This window comes from Scylla paramamosain, chromosome 10 (assembly GCF_035594125.1).
Source record: "Scylla paramamosain isolate STU-SP2022 chromosome 10, ASM3559412v1, whole genome shotgun sequence".
NCBI classification, from domain to species: Eukaryota; Metazoa; Arthropoda; class Malacostraca; order Decapoda; family Portunidae; genus Scylla; species Scylla paramamosain.
In genome coordinates this window covers 26,485,269-26,510,931 of record NC_087160.1, presented here as the reverse complement: position 1 = coordinate 26,510,931, position 25,663 = coordinate 26,485,269, and the positions used below count along the sequence as shown (strand labels likewise).

General features: G+C 44.3%; 2 protein-coding genes across 3 annotated transcripts in view; both read right to left on the bottom strand.

The window, feature by feature from the left end:
• The window catches only part of LOC135104446 (orexin/Hypocretin receptor type 1-like), an 83,316-nt gene extending 81,602 nt beyond the window's left edge, over nt 1–1,714 (bottom strand). For both annotated transcript variants that reach the window (XM_064011889.1, XM_064011888.1), the window contains exon 1: nt 1,043–1,714. In XM_064011889.1, the coding sequence (XP_063867959.1) occupies nt 1,043–1,426 (384 nt within the window). In that variant the 5' untranslated portion in view covers nt 1,427–1,714. The remainder of the gene's footprint in view (nt 1–1,042) is intronic.
• Nucleotides 1,715–1,763: 49 nt separating this feature from the next.
• The window catches only part of LOC135104445 (ribitol-5-phosphate xylosyltransferase 1-like), a 71,542-nt gene continuing 47,642 nt past the window's right edge, over nt 1,764–25,663 (bottom strand). Inside the window, exon 13 of the transcript XR_010270447.1 lies at nt 1,764–2,309. The gene's annotated coding sequence lies outside the window, so the exon portion shown is untranslated. The remainder of the gene's footprint in view (nt 2,310–25,663) is intronic.

The following is a 25,663-nucleotide window of genomic DNA, read 5'->3' as shown; positions in this document are numbered from 1 at the left end:
GCTGGAGGACTTTGGCTAAAACTTCTAATTGACGACGCGTGTGTTAGGCTGAGGCAAGAAAGCTTTCATCTCGGAAACAACAAGTTTTACACGTGGGCTTTCCTGGAGAGAGAGAGAGAGAGAGAGAGAGAGAGAGAGAGAGAGAGAGAGAGAGAGAGAGAGAGAGAGAGAGAGAGAGAGAGAGAGAGAGAGAGAGAGAGAGAGAGAGAGAGAGAGAGAGAGAGAGAGAGAGAGAGAGAGAGAGAGAGAGAGAGAGAGAGAGAGAGAGAGAGAGAGAGAGAGAGAGAGAGAGAGAGAGAGAGAGAGAGAGAGAGAGAGAGAGAGAGAGAGAGAGAGAGAGAGAGAGAGAGAGAGAGAGAGAGAGAGAGAGAGAGAGAGAGAGAGAGAGAGAGAGAGAGAGAGAGAGAGAGAGAGAGAGAGAGAGAGAGAGAGAGAGAGAGAGAGAGAGAGAGAGAGAGAGAGAGAGAGAGAGAGAGAGAGAGAGAGAGAGAGAGAGAGAGAGAGAGAGAGAGAGAGAGAGAGAGAGAGAGAGAGAGAGAGAGAGAGAGAGAGAGAGAGAGAGAGAGAGAGAGAGAGAGAGAGAGAGAGAGAGAGAGAGAGAGAGAGAGAGAGAGAGAGAGAGAGAGAGAGAGAGAGAGAGAGAGAGAGAGAGAGAGAGAGAGAGAGAGAGAGAGAGAGAGAGAGAGAGAGAGAGAGAGAGAGAGAGAGAGAGAGAGAGAGAGAGAGAGAGAGAGAGAGAGAGAGAGAGAGAGAGAGAGAGAGAGAGAGAGAGAGAGAGAGAGAGAGAGAGAGAGAAAAGAAATGGAACACAGGGAACAGGAAGATAAGTGCGAAAGAAAACACAGGACTACATGAAAGGAGTAAGTGTCAATACGCACACCTCTCCGCCTCTTTCCTAAGACCCACAATCCTCTGGAGGGTCCAAAAGTACATAACCTCCAAACCTTTCCACCATTTTTCCGGTTACACAAGACCTACCATCTCCACACAACCACTATTACTGCCACCACTACAACCGCCACTGCCACATCTATCGCCTCACCTGAATCATTGGCACGAAGTAACAGAGGAAGCTGCCGAAGATCCAATTCTGCACAAGGAGGATAGCGAGAGAGAGAGGCAGGAGGGGAAAACTCATGATGAACTGGCACACTGCGATGTTCATAAGGTAAGCGTTGGTTGGGTTCCTGTGCAGGCGCCGGCGGAGAATGTGGGCAATCATGGCTGCGTTGCCCACTGTCCCACACACCACCAGGAGGCTGTAGAGGAAGATGTAGAGCGGGTAGACGTTGGAGAGTGAGCGGCGGAGGTGAGGCTGCGTCAGATCCACCGTCTCATTAGGGAAGGAGTGAAGGTTGTGGATGATCTGCGTCAGCATTTTGTCCGAGATGCTGCTGATATCTGCAGTTCCCTCACCCGCTGACATCGTGACGGAGTTCAAAGGAAGGCTCGCTCCTCCCCCTTGTTTTTTGACTCTCAAGGCCGGGTTGGTTGCCCCTCCCGGCTACCAAATTTTATATGAAAAGTGTCGCAGGAAATGCTGTGGTGATGTTCTCGTGCTGTCTTTGATGTTGTAAGAGGACGGGAGAAAGAGAGAAAGGGAGAGAGAGAGAGAGAGAGAGAGAGAGAGAGAGAGAGAGAGAGAGAGAGAGAGAGAGAGAGAGAGAGAGAGAGAGAGAGAGAGAGAGAGAGAGAGAGAGAGAGAGAGAGAGAGAGAGAGAGAGAGAGAGAGAGAGAGAGAGAGAGAGAGAGAGAGAGAGAGAGAGAGAGAGAGAGAGAGAGAGAGAGAGAGAGAGAGAGAGAGAGAGAGAGAGAGAGAGAGCGAGGAGGAAGGAAGGAGAGGCGTGAGAAGGGACGGATGGCGGGGAGGAGTGTGCGTGGGTGAAGGTTTCCAACCACTCAGAGTCAAAGAGGACATCATATAAGTCCCTCACAAGCCACCATTACCTCCACCACCGCCTCGTCGACACCCTTTCTGCTTCCGCTCACAACGCCCTCCTCCCTCCATCGCCTCACCCCACACTGGCCTTCCTCGAGTCAATGTTTAAACTCTCCTTTATTTTCCGTTTTCCTTCTACCCGGCTCTTGCTTCTCACTCTCGTCCTATTTTATTTTTTTTTTCCGTCGATTTCGCTTTAGCCCTTAACTTTCCCTGGGCAATGGACTTTCTCTATCTCTCCCTCTTTTTTCGTTCCCGTCAGCTCTTTATCGCACTGTTTTTCCTTCCTTTTATTCCCCGTCCATTAATTGTCCCTGAATTCTTGTGTTGTTTCCTCAGCCTCCGCTCACTTGCTTCCCATTCGGTCCACCTGGAAGAGAGAGAGAGAAAGAAGCAAGATGAGTCACTGTGAGGAAAGGTAGAAAGAAACACACACACACTCGCACAAAAAAACATTGGAACACGTCCCCTTCATTTACTATGCTTCTGTGTTTGCTGTTATCTTCCTCCTTTAGTCTTCCGTGTTTATTCTGGTCTGTTTGTTTGCTTCCACTCCCTTCCCTTTCTTAATTCTTTCTTTTCCTTCCCTCTCAATATCTGTTTTTTTTTTCTTTTTCTTTTTTTTTTGTCCTCAGTAAGCTTCTTTGGAATGGTGTGATGCAGTCTCTCTCTCTCTCTCTCTCTCTCTCTCTCTCTCTCTCTCTCTCTCTCTCTCTCTCTCTCTCTCTCTCTCTCTCTCTCTCTCTCTCTCTTTTTCTATGTGTGTGTGTGTGTGTGTGTGTGTGTGTGTGTGTGTGTGTGTGTGTGTGTGTGTGTGTGTGTGTGTGTGTGTGTGTGTGTGTGTACCTGCGCCACTTTTCCTGAAGACGCCACCAGGAACTCAATTACTGTGACAAGGTTTCTTATTATTCTTTTTTTTTCTCTCTCTATCTCTGTCTGTCTGTCTCTCTCTCTCTCTCTCTCTCTCTCTCTCTCTCTCTCTCTCTCTCTCTCTCTCTCTCTCTCTCTCTCTCCTTATCTATCTATCTATCTATCTATCTATCTATCTATCTATATCTATCCATCTATCTATTTACCTATCTATTTATCTGTTTATCTATCTGTTTATCAATCTATCTATCTCTATTTATCTGTCTATCTGCCTATCTATCTGCCTATCTATCTGTCTATCTATCTGTTTATCTATATATCTATTTATCTATCTTTCTGTTTATCTATCGACCTATCTATCTATTTATCGATCTATTTATCTATTTTTCTATCGATCTGTCTATCTATCTGTCTGTTTATCTATCTGTTTATCTATCTGTCTGTTTATCTATCTGTTTATCTATCTATTTATCTATCTAGCGCACAGGCTCCATACAAGCAAAGGGTTTCAGATTCAGGAAGGCCGTAAGCTGTCCTAATCCTGACCCTGGTTTGCGGGCGGGGTTTTGTTCCCGATGTCTGTGCCTTGATGGAGCACGACAGCTATGACTTGAGCTAGACAAAGCCTACAAGATCTCGCCATGCAGGGAGAAAGGCACCACTCCGTCCCAATATTCGTGGTGCTCCAGGGCGCCAGGTCAATAACATCAACAATAGAAAACAGCTTGCCAGGGATTGACCTTACGTTTTTTATGCGAGAAGGTAGCTAACCAAGAGCGAAAAAAGGAGAGAAAGAGAGAAAAAAAGCCTATTTTTGTCGCTCCCATAAAGAAAATAGTAAACCAAAGAAAGTTCCAACTGAAAATCAAATTAGTTCTGAAGATATCTTATAATTTCTCTCCTGAAGCAATTCAAGTCATAGGAAGTAAGAATAGAAGAAACAGGCATAGAATTGCAGAGATACAAGAGGGAATAGCCGCTTCTACAAAGTAATACGATCCACTCGTAATAAGAGGTTGAGATGAGGGATCCCATTGTTAAAACATACGTAAGTAGAAGATCGTGTAGCCTTTCCCGTACTTCTGCCAGACTTCAAACCTTTTCAGTCCCTTTGAGATGCACCGGTGAATTAACTAATGTCTCTTGAAATCTCCACAAATCTGGCACTGTTCCAATCTCTGCCAAGTTCTCCTTACAAACTTTTTAATATCATCTCCCCCCATTTGTGTGTGGTTTGCCTCGCTCAACTCCTCTTATCTCTCAAGGTGCAGTCATCTCCTAATGGAGGGCTAACGAGGCCTTGGCCCACCACCGAACTTGTACCGCCTGGTAATACACACACACACACACACACACACACACACACACACACACACACACACACACACACACACACACACACACACACACACACACACACACACACACACACACACACACACAGTTACGACGTATTCATCTTTCTTCGATCGCCTTCCACCTCCTCTTCGTCTTCCTTCTTCTCTTCATGTTCCTACTTATTTCTCTTCCTCCACAAACCTCCTCTTCCTCCTTATCACTGCATCATCACCATTTAGAAAATTATGTTGAAAAAGATACATACATATAGCGGCAGTTTTAGAATTACAAAATCTCCCCCCCCCTCTCTCTCTCTCTCTCTCTCTCTCTCTCTCTCTCTCTCTCTCTCTCTCTCTCTCTCTCTCTTACTCTCTCATTCCAGAAGAAGGACGAGGGATTACGAAGGATTACAGAGAGAGAACAGATACCAGGAGACTTGTTGCTCTGAAAGGAGTGCCTGCTGAATTACGTACAAATACTTCTGATAAACTACGTATAGGAAAGCAGGATGAAGAAGACAGAGACGAGGGAGGAAGAGGAATTAACAGACATACATATCCTTCTAATAATGGTGCACATTCCAACACACGTCAGGACACACACGAAAAAAAAAAACTCGTCTACAATTCCATTTGCAGACGAGTGAAATATCCCTGTTTGTTGATTTCCTCCATGAATGACTTTACCAGAGATTTGAGTTTCGTGGGCGTATTTTCGTGTTCCAGCGGAGGAATGACGTGTCTGATCTGGCGGAGTGAGCTGCGGATACACGGGGATGGCTGCCAGTAATTATCATGCAACAACAGATTATTTTCAAGGCAGAATTTGTTGATGGATTAGAATGATTATTTCCAAGGTATAATTTACTGAGGAATAAAAATTATTATTTTCAAGGCAGAATCTATTGAATAATCAAATGGATTATTTCCAAGCTGTAATTCATTGAAGGATTAGACGAACAATTTTCAAGGCAAAATTTATTGCTAGATTTATTTATATATTCTCGTACAGGATTTGTCATTTAGAAAATGAAAACTCGTCAGATCGTAATCAGGTATGATTTTTCTATACCCGCTCGAGATATTTAACCGATTAACTCCTACGGCTTCAAAGAATTGTCTGACGCAATTCAGAGTAAAATTTCAAGATACAACTGACATTAAAATAAATAATAAACTAGTTAAATCCTTCCTGTGTCTGCAGTTCTAGTTTATCTTTATTGAAATAATTTGGAGTTGCTTAAATACATTAATGTGTCGTGTTACTGTTTGCAGTCACAGGATCTTAAAAAAAAAAAAAACATATATATATATATATATATATATATATATATATATATATATATATATATATATATATATATATATATATATATATATATATATATATATATATATATATATATATATATATATATATATATATATATATATATATATATATATATATGGTGTTATAAAGTTGGGAGTGCGTCAGAGAGTGGATGGACGGTAAGGTGACAAGCGGGTGGGCCAGCCAGGAAGATGAAGGATGAAGATGAAGGACGATGTCAGAAAATAAAAGATGTGTTGGATTGTCCAGAGAAGGCTGCATATATATTCTGGTGTGTTTGTTCTTTATTCGTTCATTAGACCGAAAAAAATATTCGCCTTGCTTTTTTTTTCCATTAATTTACTTACATATTTAAGGCAGTTCTTATATATTATTCATATCGAGTTCATAAATTTACATGGTTTCAGTTCGTCTTCTCAGCAGCCTTCTTAAGCCTTGTGGTGATGAGATTCACGTTTTTTTTTTTTTTCCATGTAAGATCACTGGCCAAAAGCAAAAAAGAAAAAATAAATAAAACAAAATAAATAAATAAATAAATAATAAATAAATGAATAGATAATAAATAGATAAATAATAAAAAAAAATAACGCCCATCCAAATGCCAACTCCCAAAGCGACATCAGATAGAATGATCAAATAGCAGAGGATAAGTGTCTTGAAACTCCCTTTCCTCTTGAAAGAGTCCAAATCATAGGAAGGAGGAAATACAGTAACAGGCAGAGAGTTCCAGAGTTTACCAGAAAAAGGGATAAATTAATGAGAATACTGATTAACTCTTGCATTAGAGAGGTGGGCAGAATAGGGATGAGAGACAGAAGAAAATTTTGCGCAGCGAGGCCGTAAGAGGAAAGGATGCATGCAGTTAACAAAATCAGAAGAGCAGTTAGCGTGAAAATAGCGGTAGAAGATAGTAAGAGATGCAACATTGCGGCGAAGAGAAAGAGGCTGAAGACAGTCAGTTAGAAGAGAGGAGTTGATAAGACGAAAAGCTTTTGATTCCACCCTGTCTAAAAGAGTGGTATGAGTGGAACCCCCAACACATGTGAAGTATACTCCATACGTGGACGGATAAGACCCCTGAACAAGGTTACAGCTGGGGGGTGAGAAAAGCTGTTGGAGACGACTCAGAACACCTAACTTCATAGAAACTGTTTTAGCTAGAGATGAGATGTAAGGTTTCCAGTTTAGATTAAGGGCAAACCAAGAATGTTCAATGTAGAGGAGACAGTAGAGTCACTGAAGAAGAGGGGACAGTTATCTGAAAGTTTATGTCGAGTTCATAGATGGAGGAATTGAGTTTTGAGGAATTGAACAATATTAGATTTGTTCTGCCCCAATCAGAAATTTTAGATCAAAAGTCAAGCGTTCTGTGGCTTCCCTGCGTGAACTGTTTACTTTCTGAAGCATTGGACCTCTACAAAAAGACGTGGAAAGTGCAGGGCAGTATCATCAGCGCAGGAGTGAATAGGGCAAGAAGTTTGATATAGAAGATCATTAATTAATAATAGGAAGAGAGTGGGTGACAGGACAGAACCGTGAGGAACACCACTGTTAATAGACTTTGGAGAAGAACTGTGACCGTGTACCACAGTAGCAACAGAACGGTCAGAAAGGAAACTTAGGGTGAAGCTAGACAGAGAAGGATAGAAGCCGTAGGAGGGTAGTTTGGAATTCAAAGCTTTGTGCCAGACTCTATCAGAAGCTTTTGATATGTCTAAGCCGACAGCAAGTTTCACCAAAACCTCTAAAAGAGGATGACCAAGACTCAGTAAGGAAAGCCAGATCATCAGTAGAGTGGCCTTTTACGGAACCCATACTGGCGATCAGATAGAAGGTTGTGAAGTGAGAGATTCTTTAAAATCTTTCTGTTGAGAATAGATTCAAAAACTTTAGACAGACAAGAAATTAAAGTAATAGGACGGTAGTTTGAGGGATTAAAGCGGTCACCCTTTTTAGGAACAGGATGAATGAAGGCAAACTTCCAGCAAGAAAAAAAGGTAGGTGTTGAGAGAGTTGGAAGAGTTTAACTAGGCAAAGTGCATGCACGAAGGCACAATTTTGGTAAACAATAGTATGGACACCATCAGGTCCATAAGCCTTGCTAGGGTTAAGGCCAGCAAGGACATGGAAAACATCACTGCGAAGGATCTTAATGAGTAGCATGAAATAATTGGAGGGTGGAAGAGAGGGAGAAACAAGCTCTGATCATCCAAAGTAGAGTTGTCAGCAAAAAATTTGAGCGAGGAGCTAAGCTTCAGAAATAGATGAGATGGCAGTGGTGCCGTTACCTTGAAATAATGGAGAGAAAGATAAGAAGCAATGATATTGGAAATGTTTTTTGGTCAGGTGCCAGAAATCACGAGGGGAGCTGGATCTTGAAAGATTTTGACACTGTTAATGAAGGAGTTTTTGGCTAGTTGGAGAACAAACTTGGCATGATTCCGGCCAGAAATATAAAGTGCATGATATTCAGGTGATGGAAGGCTCAAGTACCCTTTATGGGCCACCTCTCTATCATGTATAGCACGAGAATAGGCTGTGTTAAACCAAGGTTTGGAAGGTTTAGGTCGAAAGAAAGAGTGAGAAATGTACGCCTCCATGACAAACGCTATCACCTCTGTTCTGCGCTCGGCACACAGAGACGGGTCTCTGACACAGAAGCAGTAGTCATTCCAAGAAAAATCAGGACCTTCTCAAGTCCCCCCAATTAGCAGAGGCAAAACGGCTGAGGCACCTCCGGTTTGAGGGATACTGAGGAGGGATTGGAGCGATAGGACCAGATACAGAATTGAGGTTGTGATCGGAAGAGCCCATTGGAGAAAAGAGGGTAACAGCATAAGCAGAAGAATTAGGGGTTATGAAAAAATAAAAGATGTTTGGCTTATCTGCAAGACGGTCAGGAATACGAGTAGGGCGTTGCGCACATAGACGCAACATCCAGCTTTGGATTGAAAATGAGGATAGAGAAAGTAGGAAGGAACGGAAAAGAGGCTCCTGTCAGTTGCCTCAGACACCTGTGTTTCAGTGAGGAAAAGAAGATGATGGTTCGTATAGGAAAGGTGGTGTTCCACAGATTGAAAATTAGATCTGAGACCGCGAATGTTGCAGAGTTAATGAAGAAAAAAAGTTGGGGGGTGTCAAGACACTTAAGATCGATACCTGAAGAGCAGTCCGACCTGGGGACATTTGTGGTCCTCTCCCCAGAAGCGGACTCCGAGGCTGGTGTAAGAGTCGCCATATTTAATTTAGAATTTTGAGTGAAGGATGTGTGTAATTACAGTAAGTGCATGTAGTTTTGTGTGAAGGAAGAGAATTGTATTTAGAGGACAGGCTGTGACTGCGCCCTTGTGTTGTGAGACAGAAAGTGAGGTCACAGCTGGATTATTGGTAAGCTCGCAGCATCCACTGATCCGGTGCTTGAGACCTCACTGTGAGTAATTATCGTTCCGGCAGGTGTCTACTGCCTCCTCTTGCCTTATAGTGGTAATCTTCTGTACTCCTTGTGTGCGAGCGTCTCTAGAATTTCTGTGCTTTGTTCTACATTATTTGAAACTGGTAGTTTTACTCGTGGTGAAATGTGTAGCTTGAAGCGTGAATGAAAAACTTGTTTAGTTTTATATTAAATGCAGATCTACATGCATTTGTAATATATATGAAAATTTTTGCAAAACGCGTAATACAAGAGCATTATAATTTTTTTGGGGGGTATGCAAATATGTTTGCCTTAACGCTTTAACACATCATCTTTGCATCATATTCAGGAATAAATATAATGAATGAATCAAATATACATTAAAAAAGAAAAACTTTTGTTTACAAGAAGTCCCCTGAAGACTCTCAGCGACCTGGGGAGCACCAGCAGCTGAATAACTTTTTGGTGAGTTGGTTCTTCAGGACTTTTAAGAAATAAGATTAACTTCCGACTTTTTTCACGGGAAGCTCTCAAGGAATCAAATACGAATTAAATTCTTCCACTTCGTTTTTTGTCTGCGAGGAAATTCTGCTATGAAAGCCGACCCTTTGAACACGCGCGGTACTGTGAAAGGGCAAAGGAATCTGTTTTCCCTTTTTACCTTCTTTTTAGCTTGTGCCGCCACATTATGCGTCCCGTGCCTTCACCTCGCCTCGCCTGTCACCCTGTCACTCTCCCCGTTGACAGGAGCACGCCGAGCCGCCGCCACTCTCTGTATCTATTTCCAGTTTTATTTACTTATTTCCTTAACTTTCGGTCTTAAAGTTGTGTGTCTGTTTGTGTGCGTGCGGTGGAAATATGGCGCATTCTATCTTTTCTTTCACATGGCTGAATGAATTTTAATTTCTTGTACATTTTCGATTTCGGACTCAAAATCCTGTGTGTGTGTGTGTGTGTGTGTGTGTGTGTGTGTGTGTGTGTGTGTGTGTGTGTGTGTGTGTGTGTGTGTGTGTGTGTGTGTGTGTGTGTGTGTGTGTGTGTGTGTGTGTGAAGAGCATACAGCTCGCTTTTCAATACACCTGAATGGGTGAAACAAAAGCGCTACTCAGATAGGTAGCTTCTTTTTTTTCATTTCTCGACCTCCGTTTCTGGGCCAGCTTACGTATTTTCTAAATCTTTGGACCTAAAACAGTGAGTGTAGAGAGAAAATGGTACTATTTTGAGCATGTGTGAGAGTCGGAAACAGTCTTTCTCTACACACCTCGGTTTTCGTGTCTGGACCGCCTTACGTAAAAACGGAAGAAAAGGACATATTGAAAACGTCTGTCTATTCTTGAATGCCGCCAACATAAACCATTCAAGATATCATTTTGTTATATTGTCAGTCGGCCGATTCGTCAATTTACAAATGGGCAACTTTGCTTAAGGTGTTCTTCCGCTGGAATACGCATCCAGTCACACTCCGGCTTCCGTACCTCGTCGTCTCCTTAGCTGTACTCGGCACTAAACGCAATATAATCGGAAATATAAGTTCTTACTATCCTACTTTTTTTTTTTTCAAGTAAGGATCACTACTTTGCGGTAGCCAACTGAGATCGTAGAGCAATTTGATAAAGATGCGGCGCGGCACCGGTGATGGGCCAGGATTAAGAGTGCGCCACTCCTCTGAACATTCATCCATCACACCTTTTCCAACCACCTTTTCTGAACTGTTATGGAATCCAATTAAGAAAAAAAAAAAAAAGGTGTAAAAATCAACCCTCCTCATGATGCCGCCCCCAGAAAAGAAATTAAAAAATGTGGTAGCGAGGCGCAAGGTTTCATCACTGACAGATGATACACACACATTCAGTTCATTTTAAGTGGAAAGGCTCATACCGGCAGGAGTTCAGAGCATGTTTTAAAGATGAAGGCCTTGAAGACGTTCCTAATGAAGTTTATTCCCCTGTCAGTGTGTCACAGCCCTCCTGACGCCCCGCGACGGAAGGTTTCATGCACCACGCCAAGAAGATTAATGGGTGCACGATTGGTGACTGCCGCACTCATCCCCGGCCGGCCCTGAGCTCCCTCCCTCAGCGGTGGGCCTCTTAAGATAGCATCATTCTTCATCACCTCCTCCTCTTCTTCTTCGTCCTTCATAATCTTCTTTTCTTCATTCTTCATTATCCTCTTCATCTTTATCATCTTCACCTTCATTACCATCTCTCTCTCTCTCTCTCTCTCTCTCTCTCTCTCTCTCTCTCTCTCCTTTCTTTTCTTTTTCTTTTTTTCTTGTTCTTGTTTATGTTGTTGTTGTTGTTATTGTTGTTGTTGTTGCTGATTTTGTTGTTGTTGTTGTTGTTGTTGTTTTTGCTGTTGTTGTTGTTGTTGTTGTTGTTGTTGTTGTTGTTGTTGTTGTTGTTGTTGTTGTTGTCATTGTTGTTAATGTTGTTGTTGTTGCTGTTGTTGTTGTCGCTCCTTCTCTTCTTTTTCTTTTTCTTTTCTTGTTCTTGTTCTTATTCTTTTTTCTTTTCTTTCTTTCTGTTCTTCTTCTTGTTCTTCTTGTTCTTTTTTCTTTTCCTTCTTCTTCTTCTCCACCTTCTTTTCCTCCAAACACTTCCCACTTCTTCCTCTCCTTCTTCTTTTCTCATACTATTACGCACCTTTTCTCTTCTGAAGCCATACAAACTTGCAATATAATGAAATACAAGTCTTACACAGCTATCATACTATTATGCTATATTATGTTAGGCTGTTGACAGGGTGCGAGATCACGTTGCCAGTGAGTGTAGCAACTGTGGGTGGCACGTGCTGTCTCCGGTCTCAACAAGTAAGGGACTGATGGCCACTAGACTCTTAAAGGTCCACTTAATTTAGGATAATCATGTGTGCATAATGTATAGCGGCGCAGGAAGATTTTTCTTTTTCTTGCACGTGTAAGTGTGTGTGTGCCTAAAACTCTCTCTCTCTCTCTCTCTCTCTCTCTCTCTCTCTCTCTCTCTCTCTCTCTCTCTCTCTCTCTCTCTCTCTCTCTCTCTCTCTCTCTCTCTCTCTCTCTCTCTCTCTCTCTCTCTCTCTCTCTCTCTCTCTCTCTCTCTCCACACACACACACACACACACACACACACACACACACACACACACATACAGAAGCTACATCAGTTGGGGCAAAGGTGGAGGAGGTAAAAGAAGCCCTGGTGGTTACAATAACAATAAAGGCGATGAAATGTTAACGAAATCCTGCGTTCTCTGGTAACACTACTTGTGTGACAATCTGGTACCAATCACACTGATGGGAAAAAGAGAGCCTGTGCTCTTTTTGTGTCTCTAAAAAGATTAGAGAAGCAGTAGAAACGTATCTAATTGCTTTTAAAGGGTTTACATGGTACAGCATTGAGGGAGGGACAGTAATGATCGCCTCGCCACTGTTGTTGTAGCTATGGTGAATGTTTATGTTTAATGGTAAAAACATGAACACTTCCCGATTTTTCTGCACGTCGAGGAGACTGGCCAAGGGCGAAACAAATATATATATGAGAGAGAGAGAGAGAGAGAGAGAGAGAGAGAGAGAGAGAGAGAGAGAGAGAGAGAGAGAGAGAGAGAGAGAGAGAGAGAGAGAGAGAGAGAGAGAGAGAGAGAGAGAGAGAGAGAGAGAGAGAGAGAGAGAGAGAGAGAGAGAGAGAGAGAGAGAGAGAGAGAGAGAGAGAGAGAGAGAGAGAGAGAGAGAGAGAGAGAGAGAAAGCCAATTTAACTTAGCAATTACAGAAAAAATTACGGACATGTGACTGATTCCTCTGTGCTTCCAAGGGCGTGTGAGGAGGATAATGGATAGGTAAAGCTTAGATCACAAGGAGGCTTAGAATCCAAGGAGGATTCTTTGCCATCTATTGGGAAACACCCTTAAAAATCTGACTGAAAATCTCAGTGGCAATTGAAAATAGCCTTTATGAGAGTATAAAGCGTTTGAAAACATTTCCTTATTTATATACCAAGAAGGAAAACGCAGAACTTGGTGGTGAAAAAATAACGTGCACTCGTGCAACTCATTGCAACATGACTGTTTTCCTTTTACCGAGTACGTGTAAAGAAGACTTACCAAGGATATGAAAATAAATAAGTAAATAAAAAGAATAAAGATTGATATGAAACCTCACTGAATTGCTGCTACCCGGAAAGTGAACAGAAACAACATCGAATATTCATGCCCAGATATATGGAAGGATGAATACGTTCTGCATGGGGGATGAGGGTTACTATCCTTCGTGCTTGGGAGGCGGACAGCTTAAGCTAAAAAACGAAGGCTCGCTAATGGCTGAGATTGAGGGTGAGTGCCTCCCACTGTGTTGCCTTCCTGAACAACAAAGGAACACTGCGGATGGGAAAATCAATTTAAGTCTTGAGAGTTTCACATTCGATCCTCTTGAAAATATGTGAAGTTCACGAAAGTGTGGCAAGAAGGTAGACGAGGACTTGATGGCATTCTCCCATTAATGATAGGCAGGTAATCAGATGAATAGGTAGGTAGGTAGGTAAATAGATAGACTGACTGATAGACTGATACAGATAGACAGATGGGTAGGTAGGTAAGTAGATAAATAGATAGACAGATAGACAGATAGATAGATAGATAGATAGATAGGTAGATAGATAGGTAGAGAGATAGATAGATAGATAGATAAGATAGATAAATATATAGATAGATAGGTAGGTAGACAGGTAGATAGACAGACAGATAGATAAACAAGATAGACACATAGATAAATAGGCAGGTAAACAGATATATAGATAGATAGATAGATAGATAGATAGATAGATAGATAGATAGATAGATAGACAGATTGATAGATAGACAGATGGACAGATAGATAGATAAGATAAATAGATAGATAAGAAGACTGACCTACAAAACAAAATGACTGACTGATCGACAGATAAGAACATAAGAAAATCATGGACGTTGCAAGATGCCAGGAGACGTACAGGTGGCAGTTCTTGCATGAAACATACGTATCTATTTCCACCTATTATTCTCATCCATAGATTTATATAATCTTCTTTTAAAAGTTCCTTAATGAGTCGACAGTAACAACCGGATTAATGATTCCATTCAGGTTGTTAGTAGCGCGTCATTAGGGAGCTTTGAAAAAAAATACTGGAAACATTCATGGATGGGATAACAGATGGAAATGGGTGGGTGTTTCATGTGTAGGCCTGACGGCTTCTTCCATCTTCCCCTATGTTTTTTTTTTTTTTTTATGTTCTTATGTTACTGTTTATCTGTCCATTAGTCTATTTTTTATCTATCTGTCAGTCACTCTAGACAGCTAGATAGATACACAGAGATAAACAAATAAACAGACACAGCCAGAGAGAGAAAAATCAAACAGACAGAACAACTACCATAACACACACTGAAGGACAAAATATACAGTTAGACGCAAACAACCTTAAGTCAAGTAATTAGTAAAAAAAAACAAAGAATATTCTTCCACTAATTGTAAATTGATAAGAAAACTTCTTCCCCCGCACAAAAGATACAAAAGAGACAGCAGCTTTGGCAGCGTCACAACAGTTTACAATGCATCAAAGACTCTCACTCCTCCGTCAATTATTTGCGGCGTCCTTCATCATAAACTTGCAAAACGTCTTTTTCACTGCGGCGGTCTCTCTATGTATATGTAAGTTTTCCCCTCTATTTTTTCCGTGTTTCCCAAAGTACTTTCCCCCTTAATTGGATCATGTCTAAAGAGGTTATTGTGCGGGTGTTTCCCCTCCCCTTCCTCCCTTATATATATTTTTTTCCCTTACCAGTTGTCTCGTGGAGAAATGTGTGGCCGGTACTAAGTTGTCTTCCTCTCCCCAATCTTATGATCCTGTTTCGTTTGATATTCTACTTGTTGCTTACTGTCAGAGGTGTGTGTGTGTGTGTGTGTGTGTGTGTGTGTGTGTGTGTGTGTGTGTGTGTGTGTGTGTGTGTGTGTGTGTGTGTGTGTGTGTGTGTGTGTGTGTGTGTGTGTGTGTGTGTGTGTGTGTGTGTGTGTGTGTGTGTGTGTGTGTGTGTGTGTGTGTGTGTGTGTGTGTGTGTGTGTGTGTGTGTGTGTGTGTTTGAGCTATTCATTCATTATTTCTCGGGTGACTCAAAGGCAACCAGGTACTTGGTAAATATTCAAACTAAGTTACAAAGGCACATCACTGTCTGTCTGTTCAACTGCGTTTCTTTCTTTTTCGCTTGTTATGAGGTGCACAGAGAGAGAGAGAGAGAGAGAGAGAGAGAGAGAGAGAGAGAGAGAGAGAGAGAGAGAGAGAGAGAGAGAGAGAGAGAGAGAGAGAGAGAGAGAGAGAGAGAGAGAGAGAGAGAGAGAGAGAGAGAATAAACACACACACACACACACACACACACACACACACACACACACACACACACACACACACACACACCAATGTAAAAAATATACACGACACGACTCCCATTGTGTTCGTAAAATCGACAGAGGCAGTTATTTTTACTTTCCCTCTATCTCCCTCCGTCTCTCTCTCGCTGCACCAAAGTTGTGTCAGCTGCAATGGAGAAGGATGTAAGAGATCTGTTGTCCCCGGCCGTGACGCGCCTCGGGACGCCGACGCCGCACGACACGACAATGCAAGGGGGTGGAGGGGGGCGGCGACCCACTCTTAAAGGGGCAGGTGTAGCCTCGAAGCAATGGGTCGGAGTCCAGCGAAATTTGAAGTGAGTCTGCCACTGTCCTCGCCTGAAAGTAACTTCCGAGGTCAAAAAGAAGGAAGGAGGTTGTGGTGTGGGAGGGAGAGTGACAAGTGTTCTTAATAGTAGTGATGTTATCGAGAGAGAGAGAGAGAGAGAGAGAGAGAGAGAGAGAGAGAGAGAGAGAGAGAGAGAGAGAGAGAGAGAGAGAGAGAGAGAGAGAGAGAGAGAGAGAGAGAGAGAGAGAGAGAGAGAGAGAGAGAGAGAGAGAGAGAGAGAGAGAGAGAGAGAGAGAGAGAGAGAGAGAGAGAGAGAGAGAGAGAGAGAGAGAGAGAGAGAGAGAGAGAGAGAGAGAGAGAGAGAGAGAGAGAGAGAGAGAGAGAGAGAGAGAGAGAGAGAGAGAGAGAGAGAGAGAGAGAGAGAGAGAGAGAGAGAGAGAGAGAGAGAGAGAGAGAGAGAGAGAGAGAGAGAGACTGTGTGTGTGTGTGTGTGTGTGTGTGTGTGTGTGTGTGATTCACCTACGGTCGTCTGCTGGTCACCCAGCCAGCCGTTCCCCTACGGAAAGAGGTCAGAGCTCATAGTGAACGATCTTTGGGTAGGACTAAAACCACTGACACACCACACACCGGGACAGCGAGGTCACAACCCCTCAGGTTACATCCCGTACCTATTTGCTGCTAGGTGAACAAGGGTTACACATTAAGAAGCTCGCCCATTTGCCTCGCCGCGCCCGGGATTCGAACCTGGGCCTTCTTGGTTGTGAGCCGAGCGTGCTAACCACTACATTACGCGGTGCGTGCGTCCGTGCGTACGTGCATGCCTGTATGTGTGTGTGTGTGTGTGTGTGTGTGTGTGTGTGTGTGTGTGTGTGTGTGTGTGTGTGTGTGTGTGTGTGTGTGTGTGTGTGTGTGTGCCAAACTTGCAAACCTCAGCAAACAGAGACGCAAGCCGCACTAAGCTCTGACAGACAAGAATCTTCACTGACATTCACCTTAAGAGCAAGACACCACGGAGACACCATTGCAATCAGCGTCTATCAAGGAATCCATCACCACCCTTGGAGTCACTTTGGGCGCCACACGAGAGCTGATAAAAGTGGCTGGTGTACACCCAACCCGTCGCCTATTTCCTGCACGCTGGAGGGGGTGGCCGCACTTCAAAAGCCGCACCTCTGACGCCTGATGGAATACTCTCCCCTCTCTTGGATTTCCTGCTAAAAATCGAATTTGATCCCCACGAGGCGGGAAACTGAAAAAAGCCAAGCATGACGTAACTTCACAATACAAACTAAACGTAGATAGTGTGGTGCCCTTCTTCCTGCAGCGGAGGCAGGATATGTAAGGCGCTGCACTGAACGAATATAATAATGAAGAGAAGTGATGTTACGGAATCCAAAGCAATTTCTCTGATAGCAACACCCACTTTGTATTATATTCAATTTAGCGACACTACCGTTACTGTTACACCACTACCACTAACCAGACTTACTACCCACTATAACTATCATTGGCTTAGTAAAATTCCCCACATCCATCAAGAGAATCACTATTCAAAACTATATCCACGTACGAGTTTACTCCTCACCACTATCACTACTACTACTACTACTACTAGTCACTACAGTTATTACCTACGGCATACTGAAACTGTCAACTTCCACTGCCACAGTCACTGCTCACCATCACTACTACCACACACTACTTTCGTTCCCACTAACAACTAACACTATAACAACCCACTGCTCATTATAACAACCCACTTCCAAAACCAGTACTCGTCATTACTACCACAACCACTGCTACTACTATTCATTATTCACTATTTTCTTAAACTTATAAGAGGACGACACATGAAAATTGCCAAATACGAAATCTACAGCGGCGGTAATGTTGACTTACACACTTACACACACACACACACACACACACATACACACACATGAGGAACCCTTGTCCCTATTCTCTCAGACTCCCTCGTTACTACTACATTTATACACCCCCACGACTCTTGCTCTCCACTCTCAGCACACAGTAAATAATGCACAGGTAGGATTGCATTAGTATTTCGCAGTAATCGCTGTAAATGGAATGTACAGGTGAAGCATGATAGCATTATACACTGCACACACTAAAACGACTTCCGACCTCTGTTCGACTCTTGACCAGCAGGGGCACAGGAAACGCAGGTAACAGTGCAGGTGTTTATTCACAGAAGGTGTGAACAGAAGGCTGGAGGTAGGTGATCTCCCGGCGCCAGGCCGCGCACTTCAACTTAACACTTATGACTGAAGCCTAGCTCGTTCACTCATACACGTATTCATGCCTCACACAAGTCTCGCTCATTCACTCGTTCACACAACTAGCTAACAACCACACACCTCCCCCGAGACATAAGGAAGATTCCTTATCTTTGTTATGGCTACCGTAACACATGAAACAAAGTTACAATGATTGAAGTACAGAAAACACGGTACATATACACAAAACAAACACAGCGTACAATGAACACGTACGACTAATCGTAGGTGCTACGGTGCCACCGCACCTGCAGTCGTCTCGGCTCCCTACGCTGTCGGCTGCTTCGACGCTCTGGTTGCTCTCGGCCACGGTGTACCCCGTTACCCTGATGCTCCGGGCTGCCGGGATGGTGGTGTTCCTCGTGACCCTGATGCTGAAGCGCTGCACCGCCATGAGCGGTGTGCTGCTCGACAGGAAGGGGAGCAAGAGGTCTGTGTGGGCGTAGGTGTCTTCTATTACGCCACATCACGCGACCGCTGCCCATCTTGATGAGGTAGTCTCTCCTTCGCCCAACAGCCACGATGACACCCAGGCGATCCCAGAGGCCTGTCGTGTGATCTTGAACGTCGACGTGGCCACCGAGGTGCAGGAGAGGAAGAGTACGGGCGGACGCGTCGTGGCGAAGTTTCGCTTTCTTCCTCAGTCGCTCTGCCTTGGCGTCGCACTCATCAGCAGCGCGCTGCCACTGCTGAGCGTATGAGCGATGATGAGCCGGGACACAGGACCTCATAGGATGACCGAAGAGGACTTGTGCTGGTGATCGCCCTTCCGCCCTCGGAGTGTTGCGCAGTTCCAGCAACCCGCGAGCGAACGCATCCTCGTCCAGGTGTCCCTGCTGTGTGGTCGTGAGGATCAGCTTCTTCACGGACTTGACCGCTGCCTCGGCGTGACCATTGGAGCGTGGATAATGAGGTGAAGATACACGATGCTCCACCCCCCATCGAGCCAGGAAGCGCCGTACCGATGAAGAAGTGAACTGCGGTCCACCGTCAGTCCTCAGGAGAACAGGCACGCCCGTGTCGGCGAACACACCCCGAAGGACACGAACGAGCTGATCAGCCGATGCTGGACGTGAGCATGCAGACACGTGAGGCCACCCAGACAAGCGATCTACATACACGAGGTATGTACGGCCTGCTGCGTGGAAGTAGTCTGCAGAAACTGACTCAAACACCCTGCTGGGTGTGTCCGTGTCCTGCCAGAGAGGTTCGTTGGCTTGGCTTGGTAGGAGTGGACGGCATAGTGAGCATCCAGAAACGACGTTCTCAACGTCTCTGTCCATACCAGGCCAGTACACCGTTTGTCGGGCCCGTCGCTTGGTGCGCTCCATCCCCTGATGACTGTCATGGAGTCGCTCTAGTGTTTCTCGGCGGAGGCTGTGAGGAATAAGAAGCCTCGGCCCGTAAACCACCAGGTCGTCGTCTACGGCCAGCAGACTGCGCACCGGCCAGTACGTACGCAAGCGGTGATCGAGGTCGTGGCAATGATCAGGGAAGCCCTCGATGATGACGTTCTTGAGCAAGCAGTACTCCCCGTCTCTTGCTGCTGCGGCACGTACCATTTCCACAGTCTGATCCTGGAGTGGTGCTAAGCGGACGCCGTCCTCATTGGTGGCAGATAACGCTGAGATGACCGCTGAGTGGAGAGGGTCGAGGTCACCAGAAGTAGCAGCATCCTCTTCCTCCACTGGGTCCTGTACTGGAGCACGTGAGAGGGCGTCGGGCACACAGTGTGTCGATCCCTTTTGCCAGCTTGCTGTGAAAGAATACTGAGCAAGCTTCTCCCTCATGCGCTGCAGCCGCAGGTTCTCTATTTCTCCCAACAACTTGCTATTGAGGAGAGGTATCAGCGGGCGGTGGTCGAGCACTAGATCGAAGTGAGGGAGTCCTTTCAGGTAGGTGCCACATTTCCTGACTGCCCAGACGATTGCAGCCATTTCCAACTCTATTACTGCATAGCGGCTCTCTGTGTCTGTAACAAATCTTGACCCGCATTGCACCATCTTCCAGTGGTCACTGTGCTTCTGCAGGAGAACGAATCCAAATCCGTGCATCCTTGAGGCGTCAGTCTGTAGCATCGTTGGTAATGATGGGTCGAAGTATGCCAAGACAGGTGGGCTGACGAGACACTGTTTCACCTTCTCAAACGCCTCTTCATGGTTAGGAGACCAGCACCAACTGTTCTTCGGGCGTAAGAGATCTCTGAGGGGTTGTGCAGCTGCAGCCACAGCAGGAGAAAAGCTTCCAAGCTGGTTTGTAAGACCCATGAATGATCGTAAGTCGGTGATGTGCTGTGGTCGTGGGAAGTCAGAGATTGCCTTAACTTTCTTTGAGTCTGTCGTGTAGCCTTGTCCAGAAACAGAGTAACCACAGTAATCTACCACTCTTTCCGCGAATGTAAACTTCTGTGGGTTGAGAGTGATGCCGTGCTGGTCACACCGCCGCACAATCTGAATGACATGGGCTAAGTGCGCACTGTAGGTGGAGTCATAGGCCAGGATGTCGTCCACGATCTTGATGGTGTTAGGTATGTCGCCGAGAGCTTGGTCTCCTCGACGGTTATACTCGTCTCCAGACGAGACGAGACCCATAACCGCTCGCCGAAACTTGTACCGACCCCAAGGTGTTATGAAGCAGGTTAAATCCTGGTCTTCTTCTCTAATGGGGACTTGAAAATACCCCATCTTGGCATCAAGAGTGGTGAACCAAACTGCTCCGGTCCCGATCGAGGCGATGGCGTCATGAGGTGAGCGCACTGGATACACGGGCCTCTTCACGTAACGGTTGAGTCGTGTCAGGTCAACACACAGCCTTACACCAGATGTCTTTTTTGGGACAGGCACGATGGGGTGGCACCATGCCGTAGGGTAGTCCACACTCTCGATGATTCCCTTGTTAAGCAGCTCTTCCAACTGGCTCTTAATTTCTTCACGCCAATTGTAAGGGATTGTACGAGATGCTGTTACGGCGAAGGGTCGAGCGTCGTCTGTCAACTCGATGGCCATGGATCCACCAGCCATTGCACGTAAACCTTCCTTTGCTTCGAAGACGCTGGGAAAGGCCTTGATCACAGCAGCAGCGTGCCCCGCACGCTGCTGTGGCGTTGGGTCGTAGGAATGAGGCCAGCTGATCACTTCTGTGGGCGTAGATAGAGGTGGCTGCGAGGCGGTCGGGTACTTGATGGAGCTGTTGCCGGTGTGCTGTTCTTCCCTGCGTAGCGGTCGGATTTGAGCCGGAAAATCTTCGGGGAGGATTCCGAGAGCGATGGAATCGTACCAGCTAAGCAGCGCCCCCTTCACCTCCTTCACCACGCTCACAACAGTCTCAGCTTCCCTGTCGCCCAGTTGCAAGTGCGACGAGAAAGTTCCTACACAGGTGAGGGGGTGATTACCGGCAGCATAAAGTCCATCACCATCAGCGGGCGCCAAGCTGGAGGGCGGGATTCCAAGGAGTGTTGCCGTGTCGAGGCCAATAACGGTCGTTTCGGCCCCAGAGTCAGGAGTCCACGTAATCTTGTCTCTTCCAGCGGGATGTGTGGCGGTAATGAGCACCTGGGGCGCAGGTCGTGCCGTCACCGTCTTTGTGTATACGCCTGATAAGAGCTGGTATACACTGGCACTGGCTCCCCGCCTCGGGCCTGCACCGCGATGAGGAGAGACAGTTGAGGAACTCCTCGAAGCTCCTCGTCGTTTCCTCACTGTCTGCTGACATACACTCGCAAAATGCCCTCTTTTCCCGCAGTTACGACACACTTTATCTATTGCCTGGCATCCCCTTTTGTCACTGCGACAATCTTTGCCACAACGATAACAGCCCGTGGGGCTTGAGCCCCCGAAACTGCCCTTCCTGTAGTTCGAGACAGCGTTCACACCATGGCTCGAAGAGTGAGAGCCGCCCCTTAGTACTGCACTACACTGGTTAGCGCTCTCTGATGCTCTGCAAATATCTATGGCGTTTTCAAGGGTGAGTTCCTTGTTTTCCAGCATGCGTTTCAGAGCCACTTCGTCTCGTGTCCCAACGACAATTCTGTCACGCAGCTGATGGTTTATGCACTGGTCGCAAAAGTCACAGAAATTGGCGATTTCCTTTACAGCACATAAAAAGTCGTCAAAACCTTCTTGCGTTTCTTGCACGCGGGAGTAGAAGTCTCTTCTATCCATGATGATGTTGCGCTGGCTTCGCAGGTACTCACACATTGCATCGAGGATGGTTCTTAACTCCGCGTCTCTCGGTAAGCTTATCCCGTAGCGAAGTGTACGGGTCCACTCGTCGTCTAGGACAGCAGCGAGTGCCGCCCTCTGCTCAGCCAGGGAGAGACAGTCTATCCTGGCGAGGGTTACGTATCCTTCAAACTTATGGCGCCACGTGTCGAACTCACGTAAAGATGCTGACGCCGTTAAGTGAGGAATGATGGTGGCGGACGTCGGGAACCTCGCGCCCTGGGTAGACGTGCTGCGGGCTGTGGTTTCGCCTTCATTGCTCGCCGTGGTGCGACTGGGAGCTTGTGTCCCCACTCTCTCCAGCAGCTGGGTTAAACGCTCCTCGCGAGCCTGACTCTGCTCCGACTGTCGCGCTAGCAGGGCAGCCAGCGCCTCCAACTGCTTCTCCATTCTGCGCCGTACCCACTGCAGCCTTGTCCTGATCCTACTCACTGCGCCATGTTCGACTCTTGACCAGCAGGGGCACAGGAAACGCAGGTAACAGTGCAGGTGTTTATTCACAGAAGGTGTGAACAGAAGGCTGGAGGTAGGTGATCTCCCGGCGCCAGGCCGCGCACTTCAACTTAACACTTATGACTGAAGCCTAGCTCGTTCACTCATACACGTATTCATGCCTCACACAAGTCTCGCTCATTCACTCGTTCACACAACTAGCTAACAACCACACAACCTCCATTACTCATGCACAACTGTTATAGATGTACATGTGCATTGTCATTATCAGCAGCATTGGAGAGAGAGAGAGAGAGAGAGAGAGAGAGAGAGAGAGAGAGAGAGAGAGAGAGAGAGAGAGAGAGAGAGAGAGAGAGAGAGAGAGAGAGAGAGAGAGAGAGAGAGAGAGAGAGAGAGAGAGAGAGAGAGAGAGAGAGAGAGAGAGAGAGAGAGAGAGAGAGAGAGAGAGAGAGAGAGAGAGAGAGAGAGAGAGAGAGAGAGAGAGAGAGAGAGAGAGAGAGAGAGAGAGAGAGAGAGAGAGAGAGAGAGAGAGAGAGAGAGAGAGAGAGAGAGAGAGAGAGAGAGAGAGAGAGAGAGAGAGAGAGAGAGAGAGAGAGAGAGAGAGAGAGAGAGAGAGAGAGAGAGAGAGAGAGAGAGAGAGAGAGAGAGAGAGAGAGAGAGAGAGAGAGAGAGAGAGAGAGAGAGGTACACACACGAGGTTTTTGGAATCGTTGTGGACATTTCCATTTCATTAAATTTATAGTATTAACGCATTTTACGGCAAAAGGGATATATATGTGGTGCGCCATCAAATTAAAACGCCCATTAGCCATCATAAATGCGGAAAACTATCACAACAATAACATTATGAGCAACAGCAACAACAACAACAATGACGACAGTAATAATAATAATAATTATAATAATAATAATAATAATAATAATGATAATAATAATAATAATAATAATAATAATAATAATAATAACAATAATAATAATAATAATAATAATAATAATAATAATAATAATAATAAAAATAATAATAATAATTATAATAATAATAATAATAATAATAATAATGATAATAATAATAATAATAATAATAATAACAGCAATAATAATAACGATAATAATAATAATAATAATAATGATAATAATAATAATAATAATAATAATAATAATAATAATAATAGTTTCACTATGTTTATCTATTTATTTATTTATTTATTTACTTTTGTATCTCATATATTTTTTTTTCCATTAAAAATGTTTTCCTCTTAATTTTCATAATTCACATTTTAGATGTTTATACCGGTCTAATTTCCATGACCTTGAAAAATAGTTTTTTTCAATGGTTTTCTCATTTTTTCGAGATTCATATTCTTATTTTCTTCATTATTTCAATTTCCCCAAACTTAAAATTAAACGTTCTTTTACTACTCACTATTTTTCCATGATTCTAATTTTCCATTTTAAAAAATTTTGCTGAACATTTTTTTTACATCTTTGCCCTCTGGCGCCGCTGCCCTGCTTATACGTTACATAATATATGACCCTTGCATCCTTTCCCTCTTCACATTAGTTCAATCCTTTCAAAATACTCTCCACTCACTCTAAGCTGTTTAAAAAGGTTCCCCCTTCAACCTTCACCCGATTTCTTTGTCTTACTTTCCTTTTCAGACCTTTCAGAAATCTTCCTCCAATTTCCCTCTGTTCTCCGCAGAAACTGATGTACGTAAGCTTCTCAATGCTCTCTCTCTCTCTCTCTCTCTCTCTCTCTCTCTCTCTCTCTCTCTCTCTCTCTCTCTCTCTCATCGTCATCATATCCTACACTTTCCCGACACTGGTAGAAAATGAAGCATAAAATACCTTTCCATTCTTTATTCATATCTTTAATTTCAGAATTTATATTTTTTCTCACTTTTCTTGCATTTAATAAACCCCTCTTGAAATCCTCTTCGCCTAATTAGCTAATCCTTATTACCTCAAAAATTTTCTTTGGATTTTCTTTTCTTCGCGAACCCCATACCATATTTTTTTTCTTTTCTCTCTACTTATGATTGAAAATTCCTGGTGGTGCTTCTCTTAATTATTTCATATCTACATCTGTTAGTCTTCTCTTTCCTCTTATATCTAATAATTATAAGGTATATAATTTTTCAATTCCATTTCATCTAATATGCGTTTATTTTTCGCTATTATGTATTGTCAATACTTTTCTCTACATACATTCATCTGATATCTGCGCCCTCATTCCTTCCAGGCACCACACCACCGCTATATGAAAATAGGAAACATGGTAAACACTCCTTGTAGATATAATAAAAAGTGAAAATAATTATCCGTAGACTTGTTTCAGAGCTAGTACTGGGAGACCTTCAGGATTAGTACGGCACTCCTGGTACACATAATGAAACATAACAATTAGTTACCGTAGATTTTGCTCACAGCGAGAACCAGGACAACTAAAAAATCATCCTGCACCAACAGACACGTATAGATTAATCGCACACTGTAATGATTTTTCCCCATAAATCTAAAAGCACCTTTCATTAAAAATTCAGTGAAAATCGTGAACAAGTTAAACAAGAGGGACAAATGAAATATATAACACATTAATTTCGAAGTTAATTAGAGGTTAATGAGATCTTTTGTCCTCCATCTCATATAGTTTATTTCTGTTTACTGATTTGCTATGCGTCCTATCTGCCTTCCTACACGTTACTGTTCTAGCTATTCAATACGTACTGATCACGCCCTCCTCAGTATTGTCCCCTACATCACGCTTCAGAGCTCCTATACCAATCTCTCTCTCTCTCTCTCTCTCTCTCTCTCTCTCTCTCTCTCTCTCTCTCTCTTGTAAATTGTGTTTTTTTTGTTACAAATGCTTTTTTGTAGTGTAAAGATCATATTTTACTTGGAGTATTTAATGTAGCTTCTCTCTCTCTCTCTCTCTCTCTCTCTCTCTCTCTCTCTCTCTCTCTCTCTCTCTCTCTCTCTCTCTCTCTCTCTCTCTCTCTCTCTCTCTCTCTCCTCTCCTCTCCTCTCCTCTCCTCTCCTCTCCTCTCCTCTCCTCTCCTCTACTCTACTCTACTCTACTCTACTCTACTCTACTCTACTCTACTCTACTCTACTCTACTCTCCT